Source organism: Poecilia reticulata, linkage group LG17, assembly GCF_000633615.1.
Source record: "Poecilia reticulata strain Guanapo linkage group LG17, Guppy_female_1.0+MT, whole genome shotgun sequence".
NCBI classification, from domain to species: Eukaryota; Metazoa; Chordata; class Actinopteri; order Cyprinodontiformes; family Poeciliidae; genus Poecilia; species Poecilia reticulata.
Window position 1 is genome coordinate 17,045,476 of NC_024347.1, and position 13,245 is coordinate 17,058,720.

Below are 13,245 nucleotides of genomic sequence, written 5' to 3' on the forward strand. Positions count from 1 at the left end.
ATAAAACTGAACTGGCCTTCAGTTTGAGTCACTTAAATATGATTTCTCTTCTGAAAATTATCCCTCATAATGAGACGAGTAGAAAACAAACAGCCAGCATGTTTCAGTTCATTTCATCTTCTAATTTTTTCCTTTTCCTGCAAACTCCGCCTGGCATTTCTAGATTCACTCTGACGCTTCTTACTGTTTGGTGGGAATCTTCTCTGCCAGGCCGAAATCTCCCACCACCGCCGTGTAACCATTGTCGTCGCATTTGATCAAGCAGTTCTGTGAAGACAAACACCCCCAAAAGCACAGAATGTTACTTGGGGAAGTTGCAACACAGACGGATTAAACAACAATTTATGGTTTATTAACCAGACCTTTGCTTCCTATTTAGAGTAGTCATGAGAAAATTGTGCATTACAAGTTTAGGCACTTCCTTCCTCTTCAGCTTACTGTAAAATATTCAAACTCTCACTGGAACCAGCAGAACAGCATGTGAATGAAAGACACCTGTAAACCGTGAGAAACTATCATGACACCTACTTAACTGAGCTGCATATTAATGTTCAGTTTATTTATGGTACATGAAGCTAATGCACAACTTAAATCTTGCAACGCTTTCCTTCCTAAACTCCATAATTTGCAACGGTCGAGTACAGTTAGCTTCTCTTAAAACAACAGCATCATTTCCACATGTTCACTGGGGAAGTTAAAAGTTAAATTACTTTAAATGATTTGAGGAAGTGCAATATTTCTACCCTCTGAAGAGAAACAACTTACAAGAGAACATACCCGATGTCCTTTAATGCCAAAAGTGTCTGGGTTAGCTTAAAAACACTATGTAGTAATGCAGCCATTGTTGTTTATAGTGAGATAAGCTGCTCTAAAAATGATTTAATAGAAGAAAACAATGCAAAATACTGTATGAAATGGTTCTGTCATTACTGACAGAGCAAACAGTAAAACTTTATCACCATTTCTGAATTTTATGAAGGAAGACTGAATTTCTTTTTATAGTGTTGCTTTAATCAAATGACGTGTGTAGGATTTATGAGCACCAGTCCCATGTTGTTCTCTAAATATAAAATAACTCAATTTAATTTGTTCCACCATTTTTTCCGCTGGAAAGTTGCACACACCGTCTTTCTAAAATCTAAATCTTGGTTCTTTAATTTTACAGTTTTACGTTGCATAGATTGGCAGATCTAGACAAGTTTTATTTTTGTAGGAATAATATGCAAAAGTAAAAAAAAATTGCTGATCCCTGGCTTAATGTTTAACTAATGTATATCCATTTAGGGCTTTTTTTTTAAAGGAAGTTTTTTTTTCCTTCCCATAGTCAAATGTGTGTTTTTCAACATTCATGCCAAAATACACCTAATGAACCTTCAGTTTTACAGTTGGTCATTGTTTCCTGTTGGAGCTCCAACAAATATGTGTTGGTGCATATTTTGTGAGTCAAATGATAGCAGGGCCAACTGGCTGTACAGTGGTTGGCACTGATGGCTTTTAGCAAGAATGTCCACACTGCAAAAACACAAAATCTTACCAAGTACTTTTTGTCCAGTACACTTTAAAAAAGATAAGACAACTTGCAACCAACTTTTCAGCAAGATACTGGAGCTCAATTTAAGTCAGTAATTCCTTAATGTTGATGAATCGATTATTTCACTTTTAACATGGGAAAAATGTCTCGTTATAAGTGAAATAATCTTCTTCTAATCAGTGGCGCAACTACACATTATTCAGGTGGATGAATAATGTGTAGTTGCGCCCCCCCCCCCAGGGAAGGTACGTCAGGGTGAAGGAACGTAGAAAACAAAAGCTCTCTCTAACCCCCCCCCCGAGACGAAGATACAGTGAAGGGTAAAGCTGCTCGTTATGTGCGTAATGTGAAGGAGCGTAAGGCGCGCTGAAGTGTATGGGAAAACATCATCGGCGCGCCGCCCCCTCCAGACGGGGTTTTGGCGCCCCCTCTGGTGCTGCGCCCCTATGCGTTGCATACCCTGCATACCCACCCACTTTTTGCGCCACTGCTTCTAATTAGCCTCAGCTAACCTTGGAGGTGAGGTCCCGGTGGAATATGCCTTTGGAGTGCAGGTAGGCCACACCGCTGGCGATATCACAGCCCAGTTTCACTCTGGCGGGCCAACTCAGGTGCTTGTTGCTGTCTAGAAGTTGCTCCAGGTTTCCTCCGTTGATGTACTAAAGAAAGAGGAAAAACATTTCAAACATGTGAACAAACAGAATATTCAGAACTGTATAGAAGTGGTAATAAAACAACTTGTGTCACAGCGTCCCAAAGATTTCGTTTGCAGCACAACTATAATGTTTGAGTTTTGTCTTCAAAATTCTGATCAATGGCAAAAACCCAAACTGTGGCCCGAAAGACAGTGTTGGTAGAAGCGCAGTCTTTTTATACTTTCACATTATTATATACAAAGCCTCATCAAAAACAAAGCAGCAGAATCTTTCAGTATGTTTTTTTTTAACATATCGTGGAGTTCCAGCTAAATCAGCAGTCAAACTCATAAAAGAAAACCATAAAACTTCATAATATGTTGATTTTTATACATTTTGTTTTTAAGAGTGAAAATCACCGTTAAGTTTGGGTTTTGAACAATAAATTTAGCAGCTATAATCATTTTTAAAGTAGGTCTCATATATTTGCAGATTTTATATATTTGTAAAAACTACGCAAATACGAGGATTCCAACTGTTTTATATTTTAATGTGCTCATGCTCTAATCAATAATGTATTTGGACAATAAGATGGACTAACTGCCCTGAGTATTAAAAAAGGGCTGAAATGCTAAACTTCACCAAGGTTGTCTGAAAAGGGTGTTAATTGAAATTTTTGGCAATAGAATGACAATTAATTCTTGATACTGTACAGCTGCAAGTCTGTTTATTGTTTATTGAAAGTCTCTCTTGACTTGAAGCTGAGATCTATTATAGCATGCATTTAAATATACAGACAAAGTGAAACTACACTATTGTTATAACAAAACACTTTTCTCAAAGCAACTAATGATCACACAGGACATAACTGAACTTTTGACTGCAGATAACATTCATAGTTGATATTTCTGGCCTGTCAGAATAATAGACGAAAAATTGTCCAAACCATTTTCAAAGATGAAAATGGTTTCATATTTGAAACTATTTTCAAGTAATATAATGGTAATGGAATGATACATTCTCAAAGATCAGTAAACTTTAATTTCTAAAGAACATTTTAAATATAAAAAATAAATAAAACAAATAAATTAATTATGAAGTACACAAAGACGTATGCACAAGACTGAATACTTTTGTCATCCATCACTTTTGGCGGAAGGAGAGAGAAAAGAGAAAAGCAATAAATCATGCAAATGAAAATGATTGAGCTCGTTTTAATTTATTAAGCGATTAACTGATTTATTGCAACAGACCTGCATTTTGACCAAATCTAAATGTAAAAATATCATGCAGAGGCATTTTTTTCAGGTATTTTTCTCATATATGAACATGGAGTGTCTGTCCAAATATAGACTCAGAATGAAAACCAAAGAAACCCACTTGACTCCGTTGGGGTTTGTCGCTTTGTCAGCTTTGATCCTCAGGAACTCGCCTGACCTTCCTGCTGGCATGCAAAGACCCTAATCCCATGTCACATATCATGAGCAGCAGCAGTTAACTAAAGAGAGTTGGCATGAAATGGAGAGACGGTCTGGTTAAGCTGTGGTTACTGACTGACAGGCACAGAATTAGAGCAAAGGGTGGCGCTGGAAGGAGGTCTCAACCGTCGGCTCCATGTTGCTTTCACTGACTCTTTAGAAGACATTCAATTGTATTTTTCTACTAAATTCTTTCTGCTGAATCTGGATTCACAGTTTAGACCAGATATTTATACACTCTGGGTCATTTTTTCCTCAATGTTGAACATTAAATTCGACTAAATGATCCCTCTTTTATGTCAGTCAGGACAGGAGGTCAGAATTGTTTATTGCCTTCTTCAAATTCAGAAGCTTACCCATACGAACCGCACAAATAGTTATGAGGTTAGGAACAGGCCTTTGTGAGCCAAACATTGATTTTGTTCCCCTTACGGCACTTTTAGACTAAGCAGTAATCTTAGAGTCATTGTCTGTTAAGACCCATTTGTGCCCAAACTCAACAACTTTGCTGACAGATTGAGATGCTGCCTGAACATGACAATATATTTGTTTCTCATGAAACCATTTATCTCAGTCTCAGCTCGGTAACGTGAGCTCTGGCGCAGTTTGAATGCACATGTGGACGCTAAGCAGGGTGAAAACTAGAGCTGGAATGGTTCATCGAAAGAGTCAAAGATCTCAATTACTAAACTTCCTTGAGACAAATTGTCTGCCTTGAAGGGTTATAATACAGAACCAAAACAAACGTGACAATCTAGCGCTAACGGGAGAAATGGCTTGTGTTGGGGTTATTTTTTTAACCAAAGATAAAAAAGAAATCACTAAAATCTGACTCCACTCTATTTTGTTTACATTTTGTGAGCTCAAGTCTTCTTCAGAGGTTTTTACATCATTTCCTTCAGTGGTTCTTGGTGCAGCGCCACCACAGGTGAGGACGAGAACATGTTTTCAAACTGTTTGGTTGGTTTGACACAGTGCAGTGTGAAAGCGAACCGCAGCAGCTGAAAATGTAACAAATGTTGCTATTTTGGTCCTCAATCGAACCGAGTCTACTGGTCTATCGGGTGTAAAAACAACTTCAGAAACTAAGAATTTTGTTGATCTGGTCTAAAAACAGAAACGTCATTTTTCCATGTCAGACGGTGAGAGAATTGGGTAAATAAATGATCAGTTTCCAACCAAATTTTCCCTTTTGTCTTATAAAGCAGTTTACACAGTAAATAACAGTGCAAACTGATTGAACCTACAAGTGATAATCGTATTTGTCCTGAAAACTGAACAGAGCTCTACATTAATTGATAAAGGGCGACTTAAATTGAAACTTGTCCAACTTCTTTTTCCTTTATGATCACCTAAACAACACAAATTAGAAGAATACCAGCAGTACAATCTCAACCAGCTCAAATAAAATAGGAAAAAAAGTTGTATATTTTTTTTCCTAAAATCTGCTTTACAGTTACTGATACAACACAGTCAGCTCAGTTTGGGTTTGAGCCCTATAGGAACCTCTCCATCATGATGTACAATGAAGAGAAATGAGGAAATACAAAACACATGTCAGGTCAAAAATGTTGTGGAAGTTACTGTGATGGACTGTCTGGGATTCGGGCTGTAAACCCTGTTAAGACTCGAACAAAGAATCCTTGTTTGCTTTCCAGATCAGCTTAAATCGCCCATAATCCCGTCAGAGGTCATGACTCACCATTAGCCCTGAATATGACTGCAGGAGCTGGATGCATTTAACTGAAAGTCAGCATAATCAGAGCAGGTCATCGTCCATCAGGTCAGTTTGGCCCTTGCAGATAATCATGTCTAAATGTCAAATCCTCTTGTGATGCTAAATATTTGCATTTTGAAGCCAGCTGGTGGAAATTGTGAAACATAAGACTTTTAAGAGAGGATGTAGCATTAAAAGTCATTCAGTCTTTATTGCAACATAGACTTTGGCTGCTCTTAGGTTAAAGGTTTACCTTCACTGCATGAAACTTCCTCACTATTCCAAGTTTTTTTTCCAGGATGTGGTTTTCATCCGCTTGTATCAAAGTTAATGAGTTTCTCAAGGTAACCTTGGGGCAATCCTGTAACTTTATTCCAATTTTCCTCTGCATGGAGAGTCACAGAGGGGCCAGGTAACAAAAACAAAACAAAAAAAAACGCCAGGAGCCTGTGACCGACATGAGACGACAGGATCTGTTTACCCTGCAGAAGGAAAACAGGACCTACCACGGTGTCTGAGCAGGCATAATCAGACGTGTGCCTCACAATGCGCTTATTTACATCACAACTACCGTGTGTCTGTGTGTTTGCATGTGTGCAAACTCTGTAAGACTTGGTATTATGCGGAAAGCTGGTGTCTTCCTCTCCCACGGCTACAATAAACACTTTCAAACTGCAGCACAGAAGTAATAGAGAACATATGTGTGAGTCTGGGAGCATCTTCTATAAACGACGCCTTTATCTAAGAGACAGTGTGATGTAATATTAGCTTAAAGCTACTTGCAGTTACATCTAACATAATGTGTCGAACACATTCCGTCACATTGCAACACAAGTTTTAATGTGTTTTGCTGGAGTTTTATCTGACCAAACATATAGCAGCACAATCATAAAATGTGAATATACATTCGAAAGAGTCTCATTTGTCAGATTAAAAGTATATTTCGAAAATGTGTTTATTTTTATTTTTTTTTTAAAAAGGAAAAACCAGAAAAATAATAATATTCCAAACAGTCGTGTCAATTGACATGCAATTTTACACAAATTGTTCAAAAAGGAGCGATAAAAGACTAAAAGACATTATGATTTTCTGCCCCTCTTACAACAAACTTTAATAAGGCATTAACATACTTTTTGTTAAGCTTACATTTCTGTTTATTTATTTCTTGGCTTAATGCAATATTCCATTTTACATGTCATGTTTTCATTATCTATAGGTGGAAAAATCTGAAATAAAAGCTATGAACATACATCTGTATGTAATTAATCTATATTTTGTGCTTTACTTAGAGACAAAGTTCTTAAAATAAATACTTTTCAATAATATTCTAATTTATTAAAAGTGTTTTAAATAAAAAACATTAAAATGCAGCATGCATTTTTTTATTCTTCACTTTTATATCCCTAGATAAAATTCAGTGAATCTTAAGTCTTTGATCTCTGTTGAATTTGTTCTTAAATAACTTTAATGAACAAATAAAATCCCAAAGACTGAGAAACATGCCAGACGGGTCAGGAATGACGTCGTAAAGTCGGTTCAAGTCATAAATGAAGGCAAAGTGAGCATCACACCTGGTTTATACCAGAGTCTCACCACACTACCGTGTTTTCCCGATAGTAAGACACCCCCGATTGTAAGACGTATCAGGGGTTTCAGGGGGGTCGGCTAATATAAGCCGTACCCCGAAAGTAAGGGAAACACGGGGTATTGCCGCCTCCATCTCATCTAGCTTTGCGCCGCCTCCTGCCCACGTCCGCACCGTCCCCCTCTCCATATGTCACCGCACCATCCCCTGCACTTGTCACTGCCGCCTCCTGCTTAAAATACGGTAATACAATACTGTTCAGGTTGTTAATAAATGTTAATTTTATGGTTAAAACAAAAAAATTCGACAATTTTTTTCCAATATAAGACATACCCCGAAAGTAAGACATAGTGGGGCTTTTGGGAGGGAAACACAGTAGTGCCTGTTGTTTCAGTCAGTCGTACATTTTCCTGTTTTTATAAGACAGAAGAGCAAGGAAGGCCCAGCAGGAAAAGCAGCAAAGAAGTTTGAAAGCAGGTCCATTTTTACAAGAATATTCATGGTTGAATATTAACAGAAGTTTCAAAGACTTGTAAAAACATAAAAAGTAACAACCACGCAGCCCAACCTTCAAGTTAAATTTGTATTAGGAAAGCACTTCCTCTATAGATTCTTCATCTGCTACTAATTGTTAAATAAGGACAGATTGTGAAATCCACTGCTTGAAGACAGGAAATGTGGTAAGAGCATAAAATCATATAGACATTCCTCAGGTCTAAATTCTATAAAAACATCTTCAAACTGAGAAGCAGTGACTCTGGAGGAGCTGCAGTAACTTATAGCACAGGTGGGGAAATATACTGACATCAACATTTAGTCATTTACGTCACACATTTTCATGTAAGAGTGGCAAGAAGAAAGCCAAAAGGAGTTCTCAAGCCATGCAGGAGAAAGTAAAAGCAGGGTCTGCTTTCAGTTTTTTAATTATTTTATTGATCATGTAAATATATAAAAGAAATCTATTTTGTATAATTTCATTTGGCAAAAAATGTTGAAGCATTTAAACTAACAATATAAGTAAAAGGGAACATAAGTTCAGTACAATGGGACGGATCATTTATTCTGCAAATTGCAAATTTAAATTTTTCACACCTTCATGTGTTTCAAATAAAAACAAACATGCACCTTTTGTACCAATTGCCTTTATATTCTGAGGCTAAATGTTTACATTTACTGCAAATAAATTACAATTTTGTGAATGGGAATAACGCATTTACATGCATTTATCCATTTCTTGATTGATAAAGCAATGCTTTCATTAAATTTTGCAGCTGAAAGCTTTAAAACTCTTTCTAAGAACCTTTCTCAGACGGAAACATACAACTGAAACGTTAGGTAAACCCGAGGGCATTTGGTTCTTTCGGTTTTCCACAATTACAGGCTTTTGTGCTCTTGGGTGACGAGATGTTCACCTAATAATAGCTGGGACATGAACTCCACAACAAGAGATGGAACATGACTGCAGAAGTAGTTCGCCTTTCATTAGCTGAGACATTCTGATCAGAGGCATCATTACTTTGTTCTGGAGCTTTAAAGGTGACCTTGTATGCTTCCTTGAACAGACTAGGATAAGTCTATGGGTGATACAAAACATATTACATTTTTTCCACAAAATCATTCTTATATAATGAGATTTTAGTCTGTTCAGTTCTGCCTATTTTGAGCTGTTTTAGTTGTCACTTTAAACCCGAATGAGATGAAGCGCACATAAATATGGCTGCGAACAGATGTGTAATTTTGACAAGCAGAAGTGGAGCCTCTTGCACAACCAACAAGAATGGAGAACGTGGTTTCTGGATGCCAAGTCAACAACAAAATATGTCTCTTCCAGCAGCAGTAAAACAAGTTGAAAAAAAGTCCTGGAGTTCTGCTTAGGTTGCTAGGTAACGGACTGTGTTTCTGGGGTTACTAGGTGAAAGGTCAGTGCCTGCTGGAGGTTTTTGAAATGGTTCATTTTCCAGACACCAAGAAATATTTAATTTGTCAAAAAACGGCTGGATTTCTTAAAATTATTTTTTACAACTGGCATGTTTTTAGAAGCTGTAGAAACCCAAATGGAAGTATTAAACATGCAATATGTGAATTTTGCATAATACGTCCCCTGTAATGTGAAACATTTTGTGTTTACTTCCTCTTACCTCTGTCAAAGCGTGAAGCTGGCCCTCGTGGACGCACACTCCCTTAAACCTGGAAAAAAACAACAAAGATTTTGAAAAAGCTTAGAATAATCCAAGGTTTTTCTGGAATATGTAAACTGAGAAACCAGGCAAGACTGAACAGGTGATTGCTGTAGGTCTGTCTGCTAAAAGTGGGATAATAACAGCCCATCTGCCTCACCTACATTCTTCCCATTTCTACCTTTGCCTTGCCCATCAATTTCCAGACCTAGTAAATCTAACCAGCCACTTTAGAGACTATTTATTTAACCTGAATTTAGGGCTGAATAATCAAAAACAAAGGTCATGTTCTTCAACTCACCAGAGACATAATGTGCAACAAATGGACAAACTTTGTTCATGAGCTGCTTTGAGGGCTTCATAACACTCGAGGCAAAGAAAAGGTCACATTTCTGGGTCTATGCTGGATTTTTTAGCAAACAATGACTCCACAGTGTGTTTGTTCACTCAGAGACAAACATACAAGGCACGCTCAACAAAGATCACTTTGTACAAGATGTGTGCATGCGAGGGAATGCACACAGAAGAATATTTATGCATGTATGTGCATGCTTCCTCCACACACTCTCCCACCCAGATGCTTAGAGCAAGAAAATAAATAATATTTCAATCATTTTTGTTTTTCTATTGTTTAATTCATCATTTACTATAATTGTAGATCATAAAATGAAAAGATTTAAACAGGTGCAAAAAAAAAAAAAAAAGGTTTGTTTACAGCATCTTAATCAGGAGTAACTTCTGGGTTCAAACTCAAGATTCTGTTGTTTTCTACAAAGTTCTGGCCAGATGTTTACATACATGCATGATCAGTGGATATTATAATACCACAAGAAAATTCAATATAAATTAAAAATAGTTTAACTTTAATATCCATACAATGGACAGATCCTTAATATTCTAATTAATCCTGTCACAATAATCATGAAAAATTAGGATGAGCTTAATAATTCCCATTTTGATTAATATTTTATTAATGGAAATTTTGTTTACAAAGAAGCAATAATTGATTTTATTTGAAGTTTCGGTTTTGTGTTTCTTTTAGTTCCTTTTTATTTATTGTTTCTGACTTATGTTTTTTAATTTTTGATATTTAAAATGTCCTCCAGTTCCAGTGTGAAGTTTTGTGAACAATATAAAATTATTAGTCTTTGAGTCAACCTCCTCAAAGACTAATAATAATAATAATAATAATAATTAATAATTTACATAAATCTAATAATTTATGTAAATTATTATTTATGTAATAATTTACATAAATATGTAAATTATTACATATTTATAATTATAGTAGTTGAAAATTATTTCAAAATGGCAATATTATGGTTTATCTCAATAATTTCCATGGCAATTTATTTTCTAACAGGTCTAATCCTAATTAATTTTTCTTTTGTTTGAAGGAGTCAGTTTAGGTCAAATGTTTCAAAGTTTGGGTTTTCCAACAGAACTACATCTCCAAACGCATCAGAACTGTGTTACGAACATAAAACCCCGCAAGCTTTTTGGCTCAGCAGCATTATTTTCCCTTTGAGGTTTTGATCTGAAATTCAATAACATTCACCAATTTGTTGATGGAAGCCATATTACGTAAAAACACTCGTCAATTTCCTCAAGCAATCAATTCTTAGGTTCAATAAAATGCTGACATAATTGTTTAAAGGCTTTTCCTCGTCTGTAACGACATAAAAATGTAATTCCTGCTTTTTGCGTCCAGGCTTCTGGTGCAACTCTAAAACAAACCGTCTTTGCGTTTGGTACGTTTTCTAGTTCTCCCAAAGGAAAACTGTTCAATCAACAAGCTCAACAAAATGGAAAATAATCGCATTATTTTCTTAGCTTTGGTTAAAAGCAGCATTAATAGGGATCAGTAGCCTCTGTAGTCAGATTGTTGATTACCTCAGTATGTTTGGATGGCAGAGTCGATTCATGAGCTGGACTTCTCTCAGCATGTTCGCCCTGTTGCTGCTGAGTTTGTTCATCTTCAGAGCCATGACCTGGTCTGAAGCACGATGACGTACCTGAAAGACAGAACAGCTTCATTTAATGCTCAAAGACAGGCAAACATGTCAAAACAGATTATTATACTGCATAAATTTTAGCCACAGTAATGGTAAAAGGGGTTTTATGCACCAAAAGAGACTTTTAGGTGCTAAAATCTGTTCTCAGCAGGACAAAACAGATATTACGGACTTATTTAACTAAACAGCAAAAATCAGTTTAACACAATGCCAAACTCAACTCAGAGAACCAATTGTTGCAACCCTTCAATCTGGGAAGAGTTAAAAGGTCATCTATAAGCAATCTAAAGTCCATGGTGAGAAACATTATTCACAAGCAGAAAACATTAAGGACAATTGCCAATCTTCCCAGCAATTTCTCACCAAGACTGCAGCATGTAGTGCTAAAAACATCCCATAAAAACAAAGAGTTCCCAGTCTCTACGTGCCTGTTAAATGTCAAACTTCATAATGGTATAATGAGAAAAGGTCAGAACAAATATGAACAGAAATAAATTGCTAAAACATCTGGAACAATGTTCCAAAGAGAGATGAGAGCAAATGGAGGTGCTTGGCCATAATGTACATCAACATAGTTAGAGAAAACCATTCACAGAGTAAACTTCTGAAACCAAGTGTCAAGCATGGTGGTGGAGGAGTGATGATATGGGTTTGTTTGGCTCCCACACGACTGGGAACCTTGCATTCAATTGAGAAGTCAAACAGCATGTATTCAATATGAAGCAAGGGTCCTATATTAGCGTTACAGGAAAAATGTTTATCCACCGTCACCGATAGCAACGGCAGCTGGCTTTAGCGTTCACAACAAGCTGCAGTTCCCCTCAGCGGAGCCCAACAGAGAGCAAGGGAGAGAGGGTGGTAGCAGCGCATACATGAGGATGATTGACAGCGCTAAGATCCTCCAGCTTTAAACCTGACTTGCGTAGCGATCTGCACATCGGTGTGCGTTTGTTAGTGAAACTGCGTGAATATGGTTATGTGGTCAATACAAGTGGCTGCTATATAAATTCAGTTGATTTAACATTTATTTATTTTACAGGAACACATACAATCCGTATAACTTTTTGTTTATCGTGTTATGTTTTTATCATGTAAAACAATTTGAACTGTCTTGTTGCTGAAATGTGCTCTACAAATAAACTTGATTACAGTGAAAACTGCTTCAAATTACAGTTTTTTTTAAAGCCTTAGTTAACATAGTTAACATACAACCTTGGCTATACTAGGTTTTTAAGTGTGATTTCCAGAAAGAAAAGCTAATGCTCATATGCCAGCTAACTTTTCCGCTAATGCTATATATGTGTCCTAAAGTCTTTAAATTCAGAAATCTTCTTATTCTGATGGTAAAATATTCCAATGCTGTGCTGCTGTCACAGTCCACTGCTCCTATGTTTCAGTTTAAACTAATGATGGTTGCAGAAAAGGCCTTGGCAGCATGTTGAAAACTCTTCTGTGAGTAAAACTTGCTAAGCACATATTTAGCACATGCAGCGAGACGCCAGAGGAAGCAGATAAAGAAGGCGACACAAACAAGCGAAATGAGGTTAGTCACTGCTGACCATCCGTGATAACAGAGTGCATGTGTCATTTTCAAAACCCTACAATCAATTTAGTGCTGTTGTGCACTGGGAGCATCTCAGTTTTTAGATAGCGGTAGCATCAGCATTCATTTATCTATGGTTGACCGGACTTGGGTGGAAGTCACCGCAGAAAGATGTTGATTGCAGCATCATGCCAGTTCTAAAACCGTTAAGGTTTGCTCTTAAATGCACAGCCACTACTCGGAAATGTTACAGTAACCACATTTCAAATGTTACAAAACAGCAGGAACAAAAAAGATGTCCTTTAAACTAGTCAAAAAATTTAAAAAAAATTAAAAATCCCCATTTCCTCACAATCTTTGACAGTGAGGTAAAAATAGATCAAACCACCACAAAAAAAATGCAGCACATTTAAATTAACTGATGATGCATGCAGGCAAATAGGAAATATCAACCTACAAAACCACTGAGAGGCGCTCACAACGTGACTGTGCTTCTGTGCACAGACACACTCACCTACCTAAATTTGCTAACTCATTTCCTGGAAGCAGAAACATTTATAGATC

General features: G+C 36.8%; 1 protein-coding gene across 1 annotated transcript in view; it reads right to left on the minus strand.

Annotated features, from left to right (window-relative positions):
* Positions 1-13,245, minus strand: part of tesk2 (testis associated actin remodelling kinase 2) — a 39,333-nt gene that overhangs the window by 12,214 nt on the left and 13,874 nt on the right. Inside the window, exons 4-7 of the mRNA XM_008433990.2 lie at positions 11,017-11,138; positions 9,085-9,133; positions 2,044-2,190; positions 185-267 (exon numbers count right to left, since the gene is read on the minus strand). Of these exons, the coding sequence (XP_008432212.1) occupies positions 185-267; positions 2,044-2,190; positions 9,085-9,133; positions 11,017-11,138 (401 nt within the window). The remainder of the gene's footprint in view (positions 1-184; positions 268-2,043; positions 2,191-9,084; positions 9,134-11,016; positions 11,139-13,245) is intronic.